This window comes from Typopeltis vanoorti, chromosome 20 (assembly GCF_054136105.1).
Source record: "Typopeltis vanoorti isolate ZY-2024b chromosome 20, IOZ_Tvanoo_1.0, whole genome shotgun sequence".
NCBI lineage: Eukaryota > Metazoa > Arthropoda > Arachnida > Uropygi > Thelyphonidae > Typopeltis > Typopeltis vanoorti.
In genome coordinates this window covers 68,797,302-68,822,036 of record NC_143568.1, presented here as the reverse complement: position 1 = coordinate 68,822,036, position 24,735 = coordinate 68,797,302, and the positions used below count along the sequence as shown (strand labels likewise).

General features: G+C 34.4%; 1 protein-coding gene across 1 annotated transcript in view; it reads left to right on the top strand.

The window, feature by feature from the left end:
- Positions 1-221: 221 nt before the first annotated feature.
- gpp (DOT1 like histone lysine methyltransferase grappa) overlaps positions 222-24,735 on the top strand; it is a 282,498-nt gene continuing 257,984 nt past the window's right edge. Inside the window, exons 1-2 of the mRNA XM_090409770.1 lie at positions 222-366; positions 629-669. Of these exons, the coding sequence (XP_090265896.1) occupies positions 292-366; positions 629-669 (116 nt within the window). The 5' untranslated portion in view covers positions 222-291. The remainder of the gene's footprint in view (positions 367-628; positions 670-24,735) is intronic.

Sequence of the window (24,735 nt, the reverse complement as noted above, 5' to 3'; positions counted from 1 at the left end):
AAGTATATTACTCATCAAACTAAATAAAACAAAGAATACTTTGAGGTTGGTTGAAACGACAGTGTATTGTTAAAGGCACTACAAATGCCAAGGATGAGCGGAACTACCAATAGCTGGTTGCCTAACAACCAATCAGAACAAGGCATCTTGATCACGTGACCCAGCTCCATCACACATGGATGTGTGAGTGGGGCCTTCCGTGGCCCTGGGTTGGTGGCAAAATGACGGTAATTTAGCGTTGGAGTAAGTTAAGAATTTCTGTCTGTGGTTTTCCAAGATTTGAGAAGGATCATGGCATTAGAACTGCGATTGCATAGTCCGGCTGGTACGGAACCAGCAATATACCAGTGGCCACTTTCAACATCGGTAAGTACTTTATTTGAGTAGCTTCATGTTCTCCCTTTTCGCTGTCCTTTACATTGTGCCAGTACTTTGTTAGTGTTCACTTAGTCCTAACGCTAGCTTCTCCGGGATAATCAACCCGTGGCATGCCCTTGAGCCATAGCAATTTGAAAACTAAACCGAATATTTTCTTTTGCATCATACTTTGATAATATTAATATATGTATATATGTAAACAGTAAATATGATTTCATTTTAATGTTTGTTTTTATCTTTTTTTATATAGGATAAACATGATGGGGCTATCGAAATTGTAGAAACAATAAGGTAAGTTTAGCGGCTTCTTGAGGGTGTTGCTCTTTATTAACTTCCCTGATGTTGCAGTAAATCATATTACCGCAGTATTACATAATATTTTAATGTATATCGGCGAAACATGTTTCGGCGCACCTTTTCAAAGACTCTCCTACATTATATATCAGCCAACTTTTTATTTATTTTATTTTTTTTGCCGAGCACTTTTTATTTGTTAAAATTAATGGAATCGACATTTTTGTTGTATGTTATTTTTATAGTAATTGATTGAGTTCATGCGAAGAACTTAGATTTTAAGAAATTATTAATATTAAAATGATTAGGCTTGTGATTATTTTTTATTTTAATCTTTGCAATTTGTTGAGTATCTTAAACATCAGACATTCTCGGGATTATAAATCTTCTTTCAGTGTGCACTGCTCGTATAAAGAAATGAAAATAGCATATACAGACAGGTCTATTTAAATTAGACTATGTAATGTTATTGAATAACATTAACAGGTGAAAGTTATTGACGTAAGAAATAATTTTAGTGCTTTCGCATACTTTGTACAGGTGTACCCATAAAATTCATTTATTATTACTTTCTTTAATAATATTACGGAGATTCATAATAATTTTCACTTATATGCTATGCGAAAAATTTCGGTTTTTAATTTAACTTTCTGATAAAATGTAAAAAACTATCAGGGACGCTAACTAATACAGAATTTTCTGGACTTCGGGAAAATTATGAAACGATGGGTTTTATGGTGTTTGAAATCAGAACCTGATAGGTATTATATCAGAAGATATATATATATATATATATATATATATATAACCAACATATTTCATTATGGCACTGCATTCAATGTTATGTAAAACAAAATTATAAATATACATCTTAATGTTTCAGCATTTTGTTTTGAAGTCAAAATAATTTTTTTAATCACTTTTATATTTTCACAGCTAGGATGAAAAACACATTTTTAAATATTTAGTTTCATGATAAATGCATATAAATACGAAAATATTGTTACATTTTGTATTCACAATACTGTTTGAAAAATTCCACTATTGTTTATATGCATAGACACCTTTTAATCTGAATAGTTCTGGATATTTAGTGCTCATCATGCTTGCAAAAATCTGAAATTGGTATGACATGAGAAGATGAGATGCTCTATTTGAGTGATGTTGTGCATATCATATATTGTTTACAAATACTGAGATGTATCTTATACCTCATATGAATAGTGTAGTTGATAAAAGTAGGTTGCACTTCCTGCTTGAATTTTATTAAAAGTAACATTTTTTTTTTTTTTAAATCAGATGTGTAAGCAGTAGTTGTTTTGGCCAAAGATATTGCCAAATATTGATGATTGCAAAATCACTGAATGTAGTTATATTCCTTAGCTTTAAAGAGAAAAATAGAAAAAAAAGTTATGATTACTAATCAAACTCCTTGCTCTTTAGATCTATCTTGAACAGTAAAATGAGAGAGAGGGAAAAAAACTGGCATTTCGGAGTGCAATAAAATTTCTCACTAAATCGTTTTGGGTATTTTAAGAAAGGATTTTATTTATCCTTGAATATGACCACTTAATATGCCAAATGTAAATGATAACTACTCACCAGAATACACGTTGAAAATTTATATATATATATTTTTTCAAAATTCAGAATTTCTTAGTTTCATTTCAAGTGCATGATTAAAAGCAGGATTTATTTTCACATTCCACATGCTTTTTCTCTCTCTTTGGCATTTACCAGTGATACATGGTGATTATCATCCATCTTTTATTAAGGATATGCAGAACATTTTTTTTTAAATAAGAAAGTTGACATCTTAAAGAGGTTATCCTTTGGTTTCCTGATGGAGTTTAAAATTCTAATTGTAGTTCAAGAATGCTGAGGTAGTATTTAAAGAATATTCAAGAGGGAAAAACTCGTCAGAATTACTAATGTGTTGTACCATGGTTTTTTTTTTTGTGCATGTGTGTCAGAATTCTTCATTTTCATCTCAAGAACATGTTCATACACCTGAACTGTTATAAATAAAATAACTATATTTATTCAGAGATGGATTCACTTATGCTTTCAATGTAAGTGAATGTGTCTCTTAATTATTTATAGTTATATATACTATTTGCATATCTTATTTCAACATTTCATTTTTTGATGTTCAACATTACATTGCAGGTGATATCTTCAAGCTCTTTGAGGCTTCTGAGTTGTCATATTGTTCTTAGTCGTGCACAATAACTATATGCCACTTTGCTGTTTTAAGGATACTTGTGACATAAGACTGAATGATAAATGCACGTAAACACAAGAAAGATATTTAACTAACCAAATATTATTAATTAACTAAAAAAAGTACTCAACATCTTCTCAATTCTTATAATCCTCCACAAAACAACAGTTTCAATACGTCGAGTGCCTATTCCTTATATCTCCGGTATTTCAGAACCTATCGCAAGAATTTTAAAGAAATATGATTTAACAACTACGTATTCACCTATCAACAAATTGTCTTCTCATTTTCCTTCTCCTAAAGACAAACGCTCAACTTTATCTCTTCCTGGAGTTTATCAAATTCCTTGCAACTATGATCTTTCCTATTTTGGACAGACTGGACGTTCTCTTGAAAAAAGAATCCAAGAACATCAATCCTCCATTCTTCACAACAAACCTGAAAAGTCTGGATTGGCTCAACACGGGATTGAAACTGACCACAGCATCTTTTGGTCCAGGACTCGCCTCTTACATAGTCCTGTTATAGGTTCGAACGTTTGTTCAAAGAAAGCGTGGAGGCCTTACTCCATCGTCCCAACCTGAATCGTAATGACTGCATATCTATATCAAAAATCTGGGAAAGTCTAATCAAGATTACTCATTAATTTTTTTTTCAATCATGCCTCTACTTCAAAATGTTCCGTTTTATACTTAATACTTAGTGATATAACATCATGTGGCGTGTTCTATTTTTAACGATCTATTGTTAGTATTCTAGCTTGTATTTTTTAAAACTGTTCTTGTAATACCACTGAAGATGGTCTGCTATTTCCAGACCGAAATATTTGGTTAATTAAATATCTTTCTTGTGTTTACATGCATTTATCATATATGCCACTTTGAAGTTACTAAGAGTTTTGCTTAACAAATTCTGAAAAATACTATGAGTGAATCATGACTGGGCATCATAATTTTAATGAATAAATAGTATTTTAGGGTTAATGATATACTAATAGTGTTTAGCAGATACAGAATTTTATTGACCTGTTAGCTGGAATCAAATGAATTTGGGCTATAATGTATTGAGGTTGGATCATTTGAATGAACTCATTGAAAAATGAATGGTATAATTACCAATAGAAAAACTATGTAATTTGGAGAAGAGCTTACCATAAAGATACACTATCACCCACCTTTAAAGAATCCATTTGAAGTTTCGTGGGAGAAGAATCATTGTCGCTAAACTTTTTAGTGGGAGGGGGGGTATCTTTTCAGATCAACTGTAAGTAGCATTATGAAATATTAAAAAAAAATAAATATGGGCAGTCCATTAAACAAGTCCTTCCTTGTTTCTGTTTATACCTCTGAAGATTGTATAAGGTATGAGTTATTCAGAAAACTGTTTTTGAGATATTACTATTTTTCTTAACTTTGCTTCTTTCCACATATTTTGCAAGCAGTTAAGGAAAAGCCCTTTGGAGGGAGGGTTCTTCCTGATAGCGCAGTTTGTTTATTTATTTTTATTTTTTTTAAAAAGATAAGCTTTATAAACTCAAGGGGGTATATAGGCTTGTTTAGAGGAGCTCTTACAAACATTGGTGTCTTGTATGAGATTTGAACCTGCAGTCTTTGTGATAAACAAGCAGGGGATTTTTCCAAATGTGCTACTGAGGCATGCAAGGTGGAAGTAGGTATTTGACTCATATTAGAATGAAGCACAGATATTTGTTTCTGCTGCCACTTCTGAATCTGGCTTTTACCAATATAATGAGCATGACATAGTAAAAGCTGCCACTTGGTAAAAGACTACATCATTCAAAATCAACTAAGTAGCATTATGAAATGGTGTTAAAAGTGCTACGTTAGCCAATAACATGAGGGAAGTCCCATAAAGCCAACACTGAGGAGCCAAATGCTTGGAAAGGTATCTAAATTGGCAGGTGGTGTGGAAATGATCATCCAGGAGTTCAGAGTGGAGCAGGGTTAGGTTATAGGATACCTTTTGTGCTACACCATTTTTGGATTAGGTAAATGTGTTTTGTGGCTTGCTTGGGAACCCTAAGGATTTACTCAAGCAAGCCACAAACACTCATAATTATGCATTCTCTAATACTTCTATCATAGGCATAATCCTAACTCTAAAGTTCTGAAAACATAGGTGAATAATGGTAGGAGATATATAATGCTTCTAGATAATTCAGTGTCTTCCTATATTTCAACAGTTTTAAGAAATAGACTTGTTAATAGGACAATATGCCATTATCATACTGCAGGTGCTGTTGTAGTGTAGTTCGTGGAAAAACTTAAATGTCTTGCATAGTCTTGATCTTAACCCAATAGAATGTTTGGGATGAACTGGAATACTGGGTAAGGTTGAAGGAAAACTAATTAATTCTTAAACTTCCTGCCCAACATTCAACACTTTCAGTCTAATAATTTTTACTGTTTGGTGCTACTTATATGCACACTACAGTTTTTTTATATTGTACCCTCAATGATGTCTCTTTAACAAACAAAATATTGGTCATTAAACCAACATTTTATTTGTTCCCAGTGCTGTCTTCATTCTGTTAAATCCCAAAATGAGAATTATCCAAAATATTTGATCATCATCATCAAACTGTGGAGAGTATGTTTAAAAAAGGTGGAAAGTTTGATCACAGCCAGAGAAGAGCCTATATATTACATCATTTGAGCTCTGTGTGTGTAGTTTAATTTTCTCTTTTTTACTCTGAAATGTAGTGCTATCTAAGTGCTGATTTCTCCTCTGTGTATATGTTGCTAATCTTTTCATTTACAGTAAAATGTGTTGTGCAGCTATAATAATATGAATTGCTGATGTTCCAGAAATTAAACAAGTTTGTCCCACTTTCTTCTGTTTCAGCCTATCTAAAATGACTTTATGGGCGGGTTGTGCAGGATGAGTGGTGTGGAATTTGTGGACGTGTGGAGTGAGTTCGATGGGCGAAAGGATCTATACAGGATGGATGGTTTGCATTTGAATGGATTCAGTGTAAGGAGACTTGAAAAAGTGTTGTTGAATGAAGTGGATGTGAAGAATCAAGGAAACTAGATTTATTAAGGGGTGGGGGAGTAGATATGCTGACCTTAGGGAGGCAGTTGAATGTATGAATGAGTATAATATGCCCGAGCGAATAAGGAGGACAACAAATCAGAATGGGATATTTAGTATAAGGCATCAAGATAGGGATGGGACTAACGGGCTTCTGCAATTCATGTATACTAATGCTAGGAGTATTAGGAACAAGAAGGAAGAATTTTTGGCCTTGGTTGGCACTTCCAGACCATAGGTTATTGGCATTAGTGAAACATGGCTGACTGAAGATGATATAGCTAGTGGGATTGAATGTGATGGGTATAGTGTGTTCAGGAGTGACAGGGAGAATAAAATGGGGACAGGAGTGTTATTAATGATAGCTGATGAGTTACAGCCAAGGAGAATAGAAGTTGAATTGCAGGATAGAGAAAAGAGCACATTTGAGGCCATTTGGTGTGAGATTGAGGCTAGCAGAACAAAATATACAATTGGGTGCTGCTATAGACCAGGTGATGGAATAGATGGTGGAGTAGTATGCATAAGCAAATAGAAGGAAGGAGGGTAATTATTATAGGAGATTTCAACTATAGTAACATTGATTGGAAGGAGGAGAGGACACATAGGGGGAAGGAATTTGATTTTATGCGGTTATTAAGGGATAACTATCTGCGACAGCATGTAATGGAAAATATTAGGGGTCAGAGAGTGCTTGACCTAGTAATTGCATCTGAGGATTTGACTGTAACGAATATGACCACATTGCCACCAATTGGTGAGAGTGATCATAGGGTCTTGACTTGGGAGGTGGCTAAAGGTGTGGAATTTACAATCAAGACAGGGTACATGTGGAATTACCGGGTTGGTAAGTATGACAGTCGGCCTAGCTGGCCGAGTGGTTAGCATGTCCGCTTCCCAGCCAACAGGCTGTGAGTTCGAATCCCACGTAGGCATGGATGTTTGTTATGTCCTCTCCCAATATGGACTGAGTCACCATGGGAGCAGTAGACCCAAAATCTCCCATAATGGGAGAGGCCTTCACCCGGTAGTGGATAGAAAAAAAATAGGCTTTTTTTTTTTTTTTAATTTAAAAAAAATTTAAGTATGACAAACTTAGGAGTTTGATTGGTTCAGTGCGATGGCATGTAAAACTGCAAGGGCTGGATGTTGATAGTGCATGGGAGGCTGTTAAGAAGTGTTTGCAGGAGGCAATAGCTGACTGTATACCTAGAGTTCAAATATTAAATCTAGTAGGGATTAAATGGATGAATAACACCATTAAGCTTGAGCTGCAAAAAAAGAAACAACTGTGGAGGGAATTTAAGGAGAAAGGTGACCTGCAGGCACATGAACGGTATAAAGCCCAGGCCAGAAGGATAACAAGTGTGGTAAGAAAAGCAAAAGCGGATTATGAAAGAACATTAACCATGTGCAGCCTAAAGAGAATCCCAAATAGTTTTTTCAATATGTTGCAAGTAAAAGAAAAAATGTATACGGCAGTATTGATTTTAAAGAATGTCGTTGGTAGGAAGGTAACTGAATCAGTTGATATAGTAGAATTACTGAGTGAGCACTTTGCAAGAGTATATCATCCAGGTGGAGACATTGCAGAAATGGAAGAACCAACAGCTTATACAGGAATTGTGGTGAATGAAGTGGAGGTGAATAGTCTATTACAAAACCTCGATGTCAATCATCTGCGGGATTGGATGGTATACCAGCTCGTGTCGTACGAGAAGCGGCTAAAGAATTGTCAGTGCCTTTGACCATTTTGTTTAATTTGAGTCTCGGGTCTGGGTTAGTCCCAAGGGGGTGGAAAGAGGGGAAAATAGTTCCACTGCATGAAGGAGGTTCCAAGACTGCTGTTGAAAATTACTGGCCGATCAGCATATCAGGAATTGTTGTCAAGGTCTTGGAGAAAATAGTCAAGTGGAAAATACAAGATTGGATAGATGAAAATTGGATACTCTATGGGGGACAGCATGGTTTTGTGAAGGGTAGATCATGCCTCAGTAACTTGCTCATGTTCTATAACACAGTGACAGCTGAACTGGATAAGGGTAATGGGTTTACAGTGATTCTACTGGACCTTGCTAAAGCCTTTGATAGGATACCACATGGAATTCTAATCAGTAAACTGCAGCATATGAGAATGGATAAGAGGGTGGTTGATGGAGAGAGATCAGAGAGTGGTTTATTCAGGACTAGAGTACAAACAATGGCCTGTGACTAGTGGTGTGCCGCAGGGTTCTGTTCTTGGACCACTACTGTTCAATTTGTTCATTAACAATATAGGAAAGGATCTGAGAGGAAGTATTCATTTGTTTGCTGATGATGCAAAGTTGGGTAGAGCAATAGTGAATGCTCAGGATGTCAAAATTTTGCAGGATGATTTGGATAGTTTGGAGAACTTGGCTATGGAGAATGGATGTCAATTTAATGTGGAAAAATGTAAGGTTTTGCATTTTGGGGTGAAAAGATTAGCAGCAGTATATCACATTGGTGGAACTGTACTCCAGGAGATTGACGAGGCCTGGGATTTGGGAGTGTTGGTGGATATGGAGTTGAAGTTTAGGGGATACATCGCAAAAGTGGCAAAATCAGCTAATCAAATCACTTGGTTGCTGAAAAACACTTTAACGAGCAGTGACAAACAGGTTATTGTTCCTTTGTATCAAGCCTTGATAAGACCCCATCTAGACTACTGTGCCCAGATATGGGCACCAGGGTTTCTTCTTGATGGGGAGGAGATGGAGAGGATCCAGAGACGAGTGACCAAGATAATAGCAGGACTATGGAATGAACTTTATGAGAACAGGTCGAAGATTTGTGGGCTGCAGAAATTGGTTGATAGGCGGAAAAGGGGTGATATGATTGAGACATTCAAATTACTGAAGGGTTTCTATAAGATTAATTCAGAAGATATTTTTGAGAATATGACTGGTAGTGGGAAGACTAGGGGCCATGCATGGAAGCTTGGTAAGAGGTGGTTAGCAGGGGTGTTAGAGCTAGGTTTTTTGCTTGGAGAGTGGTGAATGAGTGGAATAAGCTTCCAGAGTCTGTTGTGGGCGCAATGACTTTAAATGAGTTCAAGGTGAAGTATGATAGATACTGTGTGAATGTTGAATAGTTGTTCTTGAGATGATGTTGGGCCTCCCTCGATGAGTCTAAAGACTCCTTGGAGCTGCCCGTAATAATAATAATATGGTCCTATCTTAATGAGTTGTGTGAGATTTGAACCTGCAGTCTTTGTGATAAACAAGCAGAGGATTTTACCAAATGTGCTACTGAGGTTTAATGGGAGAGGCAGGGTTGGGTTTACTTCTGCATCCATCCTAGCTTAGAAGAGTGCATATTTTATGAATGAATGGACATTACAAACATCCATGCCCAAGATGGGATTTGAATCCCCCAGGCTTTCTGCCAAAAAACGGATATGCTAACTACTTGGTCAACCAGGCCAGCCCTTTCTAATATGTATAGACTTTCCTCTTTTATAGCATTTTTATCCCGCTTGGTGCAAGGTTCACTACGATTATGCGACTGTGGGAACCCCAACTGATGTTGCAGAGTCTTGCATTGGGTGTGGGAGGAGGCAATTTTTATGACTGTAGATGCATGTTGTTCACAGAGCCGGTTTGCCTGTTCTGGGGGATGAAAAACCTAGTTTCCAGGTGATTCCCCACCCCACCTCCATATGAGACCGGCTAACTCACCTTTAGTTGTCGGAGACCAGATAAAGGTTCCTCATGTCTTGGACAAAATCAAACCCAGGTCTTTTTGGCCAAAGGGCTTTGTCTATATACAGACTGAGCTATGGAGGCTCTTTTCTAATATGTGTAGACTAATTCTCAAATATGGAGGTATAAAAATTTTGCGGCCACACTGCCTGGTTGGAAGGTCAAAATCTAGATTGATTGAAGTAGAGCTGTCATAGTTCCCATCTATTAAAGGAATAAAGCTGAATGTGAGAATTACAGAGGAATTTCTCTACTAAGTGTTCTAGGTAAGATATTTATGTAAGCATCCTTGAAAAGAAACTAAAAAAAAAAATGAGTAGAACAAACTGAGTTCAGGCCGAATAGAGGTTATCGATATCAGATTTTCACTTTACGACAAATAGTTGAGAAATCGTGGGAATAACAAGGATTTGTACTTGACTTTTTTTTTAAATCTGTAAAAAAAAAAAAAAAAAAATGACACAGTGTCTAAAGAAAAGCTTTTCAAAATACTACAGTTATATGGAATAAATGGAACATTATACAGAGCAATATATAGTCTATATTTAACATGTAAGTCAGCAGCTAGAATTTGAAGGAAATACAGGAAGATGGTTTGTGAAATCAGGTGTAAGACAACTTCACATTATCTCCATTCTTATTCTTCATCTGTATGGATCACATAATGAAAGGGCATTAAACCCTATATTAGAATCAGAGATGTCAAACTTAGCCCTTTTGCTCTATGCATATGATGTACTTCTAAACAGTGCAAGTTTCCAGCATTTTCTAACTAAACTGAGTAGCAGCTTTAATAAATTTGGTATGAAAAATTAGCAATAAAAAAGACCAAAAATATGAAAATAAACAGGAACATAGAAAACTTCATCTGAATGAAGAACTTATAGAACAAGTAAAATATTTCAGCTGTTTAGGCATAGCTTTTAGTGAAGATGGTAAATTAAATTTGGAAAATTTAAAAATAAGCAAAGTAGGTATGAATATATTTATATCCAACTTGCTCCACACCTGGAATAAGAGAGAAATTAGGCAGAACCCTAAACTAGCAGTATACAAGATAGTGTTTAAACCAATTTGAACTTGTATGCTTACTTAAACAGAATGGGAGAGGAAAGGTTAGCAAAACAGGTGTTTGTTGCCAAGATGATTGGAAAAAGACTCAGAAGAAGACCAAGATCTGAATGGATTGATGCAGTCAGAAGACCAAAATGTAAGATGACAATATTAGAGTGCTGATAAGTAATAGACTAGTTTGAAGGAAAATTGTTAAGAGATTAATAGCAACCTGTACATCTCTTGAAGGTACATAACAGGAAAATGATGATGGTAGACAAATTATTTATAAATATTTATATTCAAATTAGGAAAACTTTTGGTTGTACTAGAATGTTAGATTAGGGTGCCCATAATATAAAATAATAAAAATGAGACATTGCCATCAGGAAAAGACTGGTAGTTCACTATTCCCTCACAAAGAATGCAAAAAAAGTTTAGATATCCTAAATTTTACTATTATGATGACAAAAATCATTAATGCAAATTGGAACAAAATTATTTTTTTGAAAAGGTATCCTTGTTTTCCTTTTATATTTTAATGTAAAGTAATTGTGTTTGTAGCAGCTAATTTAAAGTAATATGTTATTAAATGGTCAGTTGGTAAATAGTAAATAAAACAAATTAAATCAGCATTTTTTTAATGAGAAGAAAGTAAAATACGTAACAAGTAGTACCTCAAAATTTACTTGCTTGCTTGTTGCACCTAAGGTCATTTTCTGTTTTTTTACTTTTACTGTGGTGGCTGAATTAGCTAGACTGTCACATATCTTTTTCCTTTATTCACAAACTCATGTAAACCATTGCATTTTATTCCTTTGAAATAGGTTTTATAATTATCATTGATATTTATTGTTTAATATCAGTTCACTAATGAGGAAACTTTCTATGAAACAGTGGAACTAGGCAATGTCAATAAATTCAATAATTTTCATATTCTCAAAAGGTATTTTCATTATGAAGATGCTTGAGAGATGTCTGAATTTGTTTAAATAAATTATCTTGGTACATGAACTTGTGGTAATGTGGGCTCTGAATTTACAGTTGTCATTATAATGATGTTTTTCCACTCTGCATTTTTATTTAATGCTGCCCAGGCCACAGATTTAAATGTTTAAATTTAAAAGGATGAGCTTATTCTTGTATGTATTTATTAATTAATGCAAATTGGAACAAAATTAATTAATGATTTTGATTTACTTCAGTAATTCTGATTTGAATTACTTCACATAAAACTTAAATTGTGAATGATTCAGAAAACTGTCATTAATCAAATTATAACTTCGATAGTGGCAGGTAAATATTCTCATTATGTTTCATTTTAATTTTGTCAGTAAAAACTTCAATCTTGGCTCTTACTTCAAAATCCAATGCATCTTGTCTTTTGGTTTTTTGGACTATAGATGAAAAGAGTTTGACTGTGTAAGAAATATATTTAATATAAGCAAAGAAAAAAAAAATATATATTTTTAATCCACTAATGTGGTTAGACATTTATTGATGGGAGAAAAGTATGATTTTCTAAATTATTATTGTTTTGGTTGTGCAATTCATTGATCGAAAGCTGAGTTATATTTTGCTGTATAAGATAGGCATATGCAGCTTCATTCTTCTTCAGTTCCCATATACTGTTATCTGAAATATTTAGTTTTTCACTTGAACTGTTATTGTAACTTGTCTGTTTTTTGTTTTGATATGTCATAAAACATTAGGATGTCCTCCATATCTAATAGAAAACTTTGAAATGGTTCAGCACACTGTATTGTAATGCAATATCAATTTTGTGTTTATTTTTCAAAAAAAGGTAATTTCTTTCTTCACTGATTAAATTTACATCTTCTTTTGAGAATGCTATTGATTTTAAAAGCAAATTTAAATCTTTTTGCAATTGCAACAGTAAACAGTAGTAAAAAATATAATAAAAGTATAACAGATTATTAACACTGCCAGTAATGCATTTAATTATCTAAGCATCGACAGCACTGGAATAACTGTATTTATTCAAATACATTTGATACTTAATTGACAGTTGACACTATCAATTAGGTATCAACTGTTTTTGTCATGTGCAATGGGAATATCACTGTTGTCACTTACACTTGAAAGCAAAACACTTAAGTTAATTTCCATTATCAAAATTTTATGTATGGTGTACAGGATATAATAATACTCTTTATGTCTGAGACAGTTGTTCATAAATAATGTTACAAACATTCATTACATTTGCAACATTCATGAATGTTACGTGAAAACATTTCACATTGGAAATCAGATACTGCAAAATAGGACATTGGTGTCCCAAAAGCATGTCTAGGGATGCTGAGACAATTTTTGTGAAAACAGGACAGATGGGTACCCTGTGTTAAATGCAGTTGGACATTCTATCCATCAAAGGTTATATAAGCTGTGGTCATGTTGAAGAAGGAATCTGTCATCAGAATGTGTGAGAAAAGTGCAAGTGTGATCAGGGACAATGAATATGAACACATTTTTGAAGCATGTGCAATATAAAAAAAATCTCTGAAGTGCTTATTCCAGTACATTATATTTAGGTAATTAATGATGAAGGTAATGCTCTGCATGGGACTGTGTTATAACATGTTTGAATTCTTTGCTATAATAAAATCGCTTTGATTATTATGTTGAGAATCGTGCCTTTTATTGAGATGGGCTTCAATGCATTTTTTCTAAGATGATTGACAAGGGTTTTGAATATCCAGAGTTTTTCTGGATTCACCCCCCCCCCATGAACTTGAAAGTGTGATAAAATACTTTTTTCATTAAAAAAAGTTTCTCTTACTATCTGTCTTCTTGTTCCCCACATTTTTTTAAAGATTATTTAGAGATGAAAAAAATGGGAAACTTAAAAATGGAGTCAGATACATGTTAAGAGCTGGTTTCATTCATGATTTCTTTCTTTCTTAGTTTTGTCTCAGTTACATTTATGTTTTCTTTACCAAGCCTTACTTTCTTTCTTATATCCTATTCATATTTTCATGTCTTTTTTTTTTTTTTTTTTTTTTTTTTTTTTTTCCCACAAAGACTAGAAACAGATTGTATTCATCTAGTTCCATGGGTTGGATATGGGAATTCTGCTAATGCTTTTTTTTACGACTTCATATTCTTATACAAATTTTCCAGTATCACCTTGTCTTATCTAGGATAACCAATTTTCATAATGACTTTTCAGGTGAAGGTGAATTAACCATTCTCATGTAGAGGCGACAGGGTCTTATGGAAACTTTTTTTATTCCACCAACCAAGAGAAAGAATGCACACAATAAAAAGATGTCCATAGCCTTTATTGCTTTAGATTTAGTTCCATCAAATTCAACTCTTCAGAAGCATCACTGGGGATAAATGTTGGATGTCTCAGTGTGATCTACAGATGAAGAAATTATACAGTTGAAAACTTGGTATCATTGACCTAAAAGTTGCAACAATGAAGTCAGAGGTAAAGATATTCCTTTAGACAAAAGGAATGATATCAGGAATTCATTTTTGTCTAGTCAGACACTTGCCTCAAAGTATTATTTTGAACACATTGCATGTGTTCAAGATATAGGATTAATTCAGATAAATAGGTTTGCATTTGTTGAATTTTGAATATTGTTGAATATAGCTTGATTTTTTAAATGGACTTTTCTTCTGATTTCTCCTGTTTGGCTGTTCACTTCATTTACTTCAGATCTAAGTATGATAGGTGCTTTTCATAAATAGCATGTTCCATCTTTTTTTCACAGAAGCTCCATTGAATTGTGAATACCACCAGTGGAACAAGGTGGTGTTCTCACAGACTGTTTGAGATTACATGTGATATGATGCATTATTGTATTGCAAGTAACTGTTACCAGATTGAGTATCTGGTCTTCAACAGTGTTGAGATAGGTTGCTGCATCTGATGTCACTCCACTGGTGTCAGATGTGTACCAAGGAAACACTTTCCATACAATTGCCACTGTGGTGTTGTAACCTAGCATGATGAGTCTGATTTATTCTGCTGTTCTCATTCCCTAGCCCAGTAATTTCACTTGATAACAGGAACCGGGATATGCCCAAGTGACCTTTTCCTACTTAAGTGTCTGCTGTTGGTTTTCTTGTTTGTTTTTTCACTCATAGGAGTGAAACTTGAAGCTACTGTATTCCCATCCCTGACAGGTGTCGTGTATTTCCAATAATGGTCTCTTTGTAGACAGTTGTATTACACTACCATTGGATGATTGTGGCTTGTCTGTTAAAGTGCTAAATTCTTGTAACCTCTTAATCAGTTTCTATATTAGCTATGTCTCTGACCATGCTGGCTGGTTCCTGGTAAGTCCCCCCTCCCCAGTTAGCTGATGGGGAGAAAAGCCTGGTTATTGTCCCTTCATGGATTAATATTAAAAAATCACTACTGTAGACACAAGTATCTTAGCAAGACGAGAGTGTGCACGTCTTATGCTGATAGTACCAATCTTCAGTTTCACTGTTTACCCTAGTTCTGTGATGAAAACAGTGGTATCTTGTTTTAATTGGATTATTTCTAAGCCAGCACTGCATTTCCTCATGTGCAACCATGTTGTTTCTGGTTAAGCCAATGCAGAATGCAATTTTTGGTCAGTTAGCTCAAGTTGTATGTCAGGTGTTGGCTATTATATTGCTTTCAAGGTCATTTAGGTCTTCACAGGTTGAACTGTACGTGTGTGTGACTGTATTGTTTCTGACAATGGTGGATTCCATGGAAGATATGTATCCAGTGAATTTGGTAGCATATACATGTAAAATATAACATATCTTTTCTCTTAAACTTTGAAAGAGAGGGATAATGAAAAGCTTGATGTAGTAATAAGTTTTAAGCAGAGCAAGATATGCATCCTTGTTTATAATGAAGTAAATAGAAGCATGTGGAGAATAAAAGTTGCTGCACCCAGTATAATTGGTAATAAAGTGTAATTTTGAATTTTGAAGAGCTATTTCATGCAGACTGAATATTTAACATAAGAGGAATGTATCATTCACCATCAAACAATGAATTATTGTAAATTGCAATATCAGATCTGATTCACGTTTTTTTGTACTTTTCACAGTTATTTCAAACTGCACTGTCAAATGGCATTTAGCTATTGTGGAAAGCATTTGTTTCTTAGTAGCTTAAAGTGTTTATTAAGCATTGTGGCACTTCATCTAATGAGTGATTACCATCATCTTTCTAGTCTATTTTATTTTATTTTTTTATTGTTTACATCAGCCAATTGGAGCTGTTTAGCACTTGGGGCATATTTTCAAGTTTGTAACAGAATTTCTTTTGATGAACGAATTCTTATAACGGTCAATGAGTTTAAAGAGTGGTATGATAGACTTTGTGTTTCTTAGGGGGCACCTCCCCTCGATGAGTCTTGACAGACTATATGTTCTTAGGAAGGACCTCCCACGATGAGTCTTTTGACTCCATGGAGGCCTGAATAATAATAATAACTATATTAATTCCTAGGGCTGATCAGAAACAATAAATCTGCATGGTAGTCCCATATAAAACTTTTTATGTAAAATACAAAAAGAAAAAAAAAGGGCATAATTTTTATTTATGAAAATATTCTTGAGGAAATTATATAAAAAAAACATGATAACTTGGATCAGTTGTGTCATGTGCAGAACTAATGTTCTGCATATGATAATACTATTTCAGAATTTGATTTACAATTTCAGAAAATTTGACTGTACTACGAAACTTAAATGTGACCGCTTTAGATATATATTGACCCTCTTAAATAAAGTACTCTTCACAAACCAGTCAAGAGACATGTGACAACTGCTTACTACGCTGTTGAGTGGCCATGCAAAGGGGAAAAATGTATTTGAAGCATAGGGGAAAAATATGTATTTAATACATTGCTATTTTAACCATGTTGAAATCAAACTACTAACTTTCAGAATTTCATCAGACATTACTGAAAATAACTATTAGTAGTGTTTTGATATGATGAGTGTTTATTATTATTATTACATCCCCCCCCCACTGATTGCAGAAGGGAACTCTGTACTCTACACAGCAATCGATGTTTTATCCCTCTATCTACACACATGCCATCTACTACCCACTAACAATATGTTTGCTTGTAAATTGTGTGTGTTTTCTCTTGCCAGTTTGTTTTTATATGGGATGAAAAACCTTGCTACCTCTGTGTAATGTGGCCGAATAACATTTACTAATGTTATTTTGTCCCCTCATATTAGTGTAGGATTAAATTGTATATATGTTTGTGTGTGTGTGGGGGGGGTTCATTTGCTATTGTTGTGTTTTCCAGATATTTTCGAGGTTAGTAGAACAGCATAAACCTAATGACGGTTTATGCTGTTCCACAATCATATTCAGAAATTTCATTCATATTTACGAATTTAGGGACACAAAACACACATGTTGAAAATATTATTTTACTAATTATTAATAAAATAACACTTGACATTTCGATCCCTGTATTGAGGTCATCATCAGAAGGATACATGTGTATAGAGAACCAAGCTACATGCTCTTGCACTCTATACTGATAGAATTAAATCTAGCAATAATAAAATAAAACAAAATAAATAAAAAAAATTAAATAAAAAGAATTAAATAAATAAATAAAAAAACTACAATAAACTCTGCTAAAGTCCTCATGTACTAAGATTCTTCTGGATTTGTACAGTTCAGAATTGCTATACTATGATTTTCTTCAGGACTTGTACAGTTCAAGTTGCTATGGAATGTTAAGGAAAAAAAGAAAGAAAAAAACACTTCACCAAGTCTTCTTGTAGTGGGATTTTTCTTTGGCTTGTTCTGGTTGCTATAAAGGTTGCAGATGGATCCTCCACATTCTTGGAATGGTTAGGCCATCATTTTTGTTCAGATTTGGGTTATGTTTGAGCATTTCACATGCTTCTTTAAATTTCTTCTCAAACCAGGTTTTGGTGCGGTGTAGGGACTTGGTATTTTTCCAATCAATTCTGTGGTATGTTTGGAGTGCGTGGTCAGAAAGGCCAGTTTTTCCAAAATGGAGGTATTTAATGTGTCGTTTGTTCGTCCTTCCTAATTGGGATGGTTCGTCCTGTTTCCCCTATGTATGATAGGTTACATGTGCATTGTATTTTGTATACCCCTGGGTGGGCTAGGTGTGGAAGAGGAGCTTTGGAAGAACTGAGTAGGTGTCTTAATTTTGTTGGAGGTTTAAAGGTGGTTTTGAGATTGTATTTGTGTAGTGTTCTATCTATTTTTAGAGGCATTTCCGAAAAAATAGACAGAACACTACACAAATATTTTATTAATAATTAGTAAAATAATATTTTCAACGCGTGTGTTTTGTGCTCCTAAATTTGTAAATATGAATGCTGATCACTGTGTAACCTTAAAAGAAAAAATATTCAGAAATTTGTTTTTGCTGCTGTTTTACATGCTCACCAGCAATATTTTTAATACATCTTTTTTTTCTGGCACTGAAATGGCTTGTCTCTTTTGTTCTTTGTTATTCTGCAGTCTTTAAATTCCTTTTTTTTTTTTTCTTCCACAAATTCAATATAACTTATTTTTTTTATTATCCCATGGTATAATTATTACACCAGATCATAGAGGTCAAATTCATGTATTTTATACAGCACCTTTTCTGGGTTGTTATAAAGTTCACATTTAGAAATATTCATACAATTTTTAGTAAATGCATTGGCGATGCTTCCTCGATGTTACAGATTTTGCAGATGGGAAAGACTTATGTCATTGCTAAACTTGATTGGTCTTGAGGCGAGAGATCATGGTAATGTCATAGGGATTAAACTTGGAGTTGATAAATAATAGCAGTCATGGTCAGTGTGCATTTCAAAATATTTAATGAGTTAGTTAAATGCATATATGTTACTGCAATTATTGTGGAAGTACTATAGGTAAATAAATTATTCCTCTCTCAAATTTGGTCAGGTGCAATTATGGTTTTTTATAGTATAGCGATACATATTAGTTGTTGAATAGGACCTTCTATGACTTGTTTCACTCTGGAAGGCTGGTAAGCATAAAATAATATGCTTGTCAGGTAGTTTCAACATAGACACAGATATGTATAGTTTATTATTGTCCCACTGAAGGCACCATATTGCCTTCAGGAATGCTTTAAGTAATTAGGATAGCTTACATAAAGGAAAAACTGCTTCTTGAAGATCATTAATTGAATCTAAGGCCCAGAAGTAATAATAATGGTTAATCCCTGCTTGATTTCTGTTCGTGGACTAGTGATTAGTGACCTCATGATTCAACTTTAAGATGGATGTAAAACTTCATGTTTTTTCTGCATAAATTTATCATTATTCCCTGATATGCATTCGCCATGGGTGCGAGGGACATTACTAGACTAAGTTCATACAATGAATGTTCTGTCAGTAATCATGATGTCCTTTGGTTTGAATGCCTGTTTGAATCATTTAGCCTAGGATGCAAAGAACCTAACTTATCTTCAAAAGTTAGCCAGTCTTACATAGAGGTGACAGTTTGTTTTTCTTTTATTCCAGAAACTTTGGTTTTTCATTCTGAAAAATAGCCATACCAGCCATAAGATATACTATTACCATATAGACTAAATGGACTTGTCTCTCATAGTTTTCATAGCAAATTTATGCTAAATATTGATCCTCATTCAAGGAAACATGTAGCAAAATTTCTTGCATATAAACAAGTATAGTGGATTGTAGAGAAGTAAAAGCTGAAGTATACAAAGAAAAAAAATAACAAACTTTATAGAAAGTGCCGGGCAAGTAAATTTGATTGTGTGTCCTAAGAGGGTATAAAGAAAAATGTAGACAATGTAATTTATGTAGCTGCAAAACTCATGGTAAGATGGGGGGGGGGGGGGTAGAAATAATATTGTGATGATGATGATACTGTTTTAGAGACTACAGTTACTAAAATTACTAATAATGTAAAAGTTACTACAATAGGACTAAAAGCAATCAAGATTATATAAACTAGGATTAATTGGAATTAAGGTCACAAGACCAGTATCAAGTTGCACATATCTTTGTTAATTTTTTTGCAGTAAAACACACAAATGATCCAGTCCTACTACCTCTGTATGTGTAGTATATATATAAGACCATTTATTTTTATGTGACTCCCACCTATGAAAGGTTATAAACCTATGTTACATTTAGTTCTGTGGGTGAGCTAAGGATTAGATTATCCAGAAATCTTTTTTGAAGTCCACACATGGAACTCTTCCAAGCCATTTCAGGCACAATCATCCATTCCTTCATCCTGTTGGTTGGAGAGTGGGAATGCTAGTCCACTCGGTCCTCAAGTCCAGCAAACTTTACTTTTAATTAAGAAATTCTTATAAAAGTTCTTCCCATCTTCGATGAAATTTGAATGCTGGTTATTTACATTCCAATTGCAGCTGTCATGCATTGTTAAGACTGTGCTATAGAGGCACTACATTATATAAATTCCAATGGCAATAATATGGAGTAATTCTTCAAAGTTTAAATGAGATGAGCAGAAATAAAATAGTGTTTGAAAATATTAAGAAAATTTGAGAGAATCATATTAAAAATGATGATATTGGAAAGGGACTTTGCATTATTAGCATTCAAGAATGTGTCAGCAAAGCTAATCTAAAGCCACTTAAATAGAATGGGTGCAGAAAGTTTAGCAAAACAGGTGTGTGATGCAAGATGGCAGGAGAAAGATCCAGAGGAAGACCAAGGTTTACGTGGATTGATTCGGTCAGAAGTGCGTGCCTTAGAAGCACAAAATGCTAGATATGACAATACTGGAATACTCGCAAGTAATATCGATTTGGAGGAAAATTGTTGATAGGAGATAATAATAATGTAAACTTAATGTAGTGCTGTCATAGCAACCTGAACATCCCTTGGGGACAAATATCAGGAAATTGATGATGACAAAATGATATTAAAGCAACTGGTATAACCAAAGAAAGAACATAGTGGTATCAGAGTTATGAAGGTAACTTATGTTTTCTTATATCCTCATGTTCTTTTTTGAGGTTATATCAGTTGCTTTTTATATCATTTTTGTTCTAGGTTTTTATCAGAACTTTCCAGATCCCCCTCGTATTTCAGTACTCAAGGGTAGAAAAGTTTACCCACGATCAAACTAAAATGTCTAAAGGTAGATGAAGCTCATTTGATCTGAAATGCTTAAATAGGAAGATATAAAATATTTGCTGTAGCTATACTATAATCCAGAACAATTGAATTAGAGATGATTAGTATAGTTCACATACCATTCTCTAAAAAAAAAGGGGGAGGGGAGGGAATTGAATGGCATAATTGTAACAGAATTTCTCAGAGTGTCTTATGTAAGATTTATAACTTTATACTTGAAACTAAACAAAATTGTTGAATGTAAACTCAATGACAAACAGGCTATGTTTGCATCAGATTGAGATAAGATTTTTATTTAATAATAGTGCATAGTTATGTTAATATAATATCTCAATTTAAATTTCACTGACCATGAAAACAGAATAAATGAAGCCTTTTACAGAGTGACAACTTACTTTTAAATTATAAGTGCACGTATATCAAGGCATAACTATGCTATTTACCAATAATTGTTCGACACCCTTGTTATTTGAAGTCATGAAACATTCCTGGTTTGTTAATAACATAAAAACCAGTGTACAGAGAGTAGGAAGCAGTATTTCATCGTAGCATTGAATACAGGTGGTATGGCTACAGTACATGAACTCAGTGACTTTGAGAAAGGTGTAATTGTGGGCTGTCACATTGGTGGTGTGTCCATACTTGCCATTGCCACTCAACTTGAGCATCCAAAATCAACAGTTGGCGATGTGATCAACAAATGGAGATGTTCTGGCATCACTAGTGCAGGAAAACACACAGGGTGGCTGCCAAAAATGACTGACAGGGACAGAAGGGCTAAAATGGGTGGCACATAAAAACCAGCTACAATCAGCACAGACCATCCATGATCAGTTCCAGAGCATCACTAACACCATTGTCAGCACTAATACTTTACGAAAAGAACTCCATTTACTGGTTTCCACGGGAGAGCATCGGCACACAAGCCGAACATCACAACAATGAACAAGGTGGCTTGTCTGGCCTTGTGCAAAGAGCATGTGAACTGGACAATTGACCAGTGGAAAACTGGTTCACCTCTTTCCAGTCTGTCAGGGTGTGGAGGCAGCCTGGTGAACACCTTACCACAATGTGTTGTACCCACAGTAAAGCTCGGTGGTGGAGGAGTAATGGTGTGAGGGGCATTCAACTGGTTTGGAGTGGAACCACTGGTCATTGTCCATAGTTCCACGAAGGCAACTCAGTATCTTGATATTCTGGATGATCAGGTGCCTGCACTGTGGAAATTTGATGGAACAGATCTGTATTGCTATCAAGATAATGCACCATGCCACAAAGCTGCAGCTGTTATGGAATGGTATGAAGAGATGGGTGTTAAACGACTGCCTGGCCTGGCTTTTTTTGGCATGTTTAATTTCTAACCAAGTGAAAAAACTTTGATGTATAAGTCTTCAAGTTTGCATTGTTACTAGCTTCCTGTTAACAATTTTCTTTCAAATTAATCTGTTTATTTTTCAAATCTCCAATATGGTTACAACTAATATTTCATTAGCCATAACCATATCGGTGGTACTTTTAACTGCATCATTTCACTTAGATCTTAGTTGTTTTCTGATCTTTTTTTCTACCACTCTTGCACCACTTATTGCTAACCTTTCCTCTCCCCACACATTCTTGAATGCTGGCAGTGTCAAGTTTCTGTCTGATATTTTCATTTTTAATGATTCTTCCTATGATACCATCTGTTTTCATTTCCCTAATTTTTTCCAAACTAATCTGTAGTCTCAAATCAGGGGTCAGCTATTTTATTTCTAAGCCAACTCATAAATTTATAAGTTAAAATTGGCATAAACACTGTCTTGTTTAGTGATCTGCTAAGCAAGTGTTTTTGCTAATTTGTTTATTCCATATGATTGGGAGTCATTTGATTAAATTTATTTATAAATTGAATATGCCATAAAAAGTTTACCATTTCAAACAATTTTTGGTAATAATAATTAAAAACAGTTATAATGAGGAAGAATCTTTCATTTCACTAGTTTTGAATCGAGAATTAGTTTATGAACAAAAACTACTGCACTTCACCACTTGTATATGATTTAATAAACATTAAGCTTTAAGACTTATCAATAAATTACTGCATTTGAAATTGCACAAGAATCAAATTTTTAATTGTTGATATTTCTATTGTTTTTGTGAATACTGTCATCATAATGTCTATAGTACTTTTGCTTGTCCAGTGTCCTTTATATATCTTTCCTGTAGTTTTCCTGTAATGATCATATTGGTTTAGAATCCTTTGCTTCTGACCCAGAAGGTCAGAAGCAGGGGATTCTAAACTAGCCATTCTCTGTCAGATCTCAAAGGCATAGGTGCTTGTGTCAAAAGAAATTGTGAAGTGTATAGTTTGAGAAGGTAACAAGTTGGTATTCCAGATAGTCCTATGCATAGGAAATGATAAAGGAGCTACATCACAGCAAATGTTCTAATTGAATTCCATTAATAGCATTATATGCCACACAGTATCAGCTGAACAATCATTTGAGAAGTCCTGTAGCACTCTGCATCATTGTACAACTATCCTCTGACTGGCACCTGTATAACATAAACATTTGCCCTCAGCTATCCCCCATACAAATAAGTCCAGTAGATTCTTATCAAAAGTTCATGGTGGCTGTTCAGTTGGCATGATTGAGACATTTCATAATAGTTGGATGAAAATGCACTTGTGCTTCACTGTGCCAGTATGTTGCTAATGGCATGTCCTCCAAAAATAGCACCAGTGGTTCCTCCAAGAAGATTTCTTACCATGTTGACTATTGAGTGTTGGTGACAAGATATATGTATATTAGTCCTACACGTGAGAGGTACAAAACTTACAACTCAACAGTGTCTGGCTTGGGCAAGTGATTAGAGATGGTGTTGTTTCTTGAACAGCTGAAGTATGTATGTGGGGGGGACAGTTATATCCTTGGGGGGGGAACTATATTGGGAAGGCTTTTCCAAAGAACAGGTAGATGGAGAATGGGATACAGTTGGATTGATAAGTCTGAACTGAGCATGAATGTTGATTAGCAGCATCCATAAAAATACTTATAGAAAAGGGACATAATGCAAAAACAGTGTCTGTGAGAAAGTGATGGGAGGGAGTCTATTAGAAAAGGATTATTAAGCAGATTTGCCCTCTTCTAGTTGACATCAAGCATTTTTAAGGAGTTTATTGCACAACTAACTAACATTTTAAGATAAACTTCTTCCTCTTTTAAAGAGGAGTAATCCTTAAAATCCAGCTCAACTAAATAAATATGGATGTATTAAACTTCCTAAACTATGGGAAACATCAACTCTCAGAGATCCCATATTACAACCAAGGCCTTCAGTTGGTGTCCATGGTGGGTGATCTGCCTAATTAGGACTCTAGACTTTTGTCTACTGAGTTTCACTTCATCTTTGTATTTTGTGTGTGCGTGTGTTACAATTGATATTGTACTTCCTGAAGATTGTACTTCTTCAGGAAGTACAATATCTTTGTACTTGTATAGATGTCTTTGTGACTGATGTGAAATTAAAATGTAATCTTTAACTACTGTACCGGCCTTTGTGTTACGTGGATGTGAAGTGTCCATTGAAATCAGTGTAACTTTTGGATGTTTAACATGAATATGAAGCATATATTTTTGATATATTTTATCTGTTGGGATGCTAAGTGATTGGCAATGCTCACTGAAATAGTTGTTTACATAAATTCTGGCAGAGTTATTTTAGAATCTCACAAAATTACTAGCTTGGATAATAGTCTGATAAGCTGGCTAGCCTTATCTGGAGGAAATTCTTGATCTACTAGATATTAAGGAAGATATTTGTAAAGAGTTGTTGGGAAACACTGAAATGATTGAATTATAATTCAGTCATTTTGATATATTACATCATATATTATTGAGATATAGG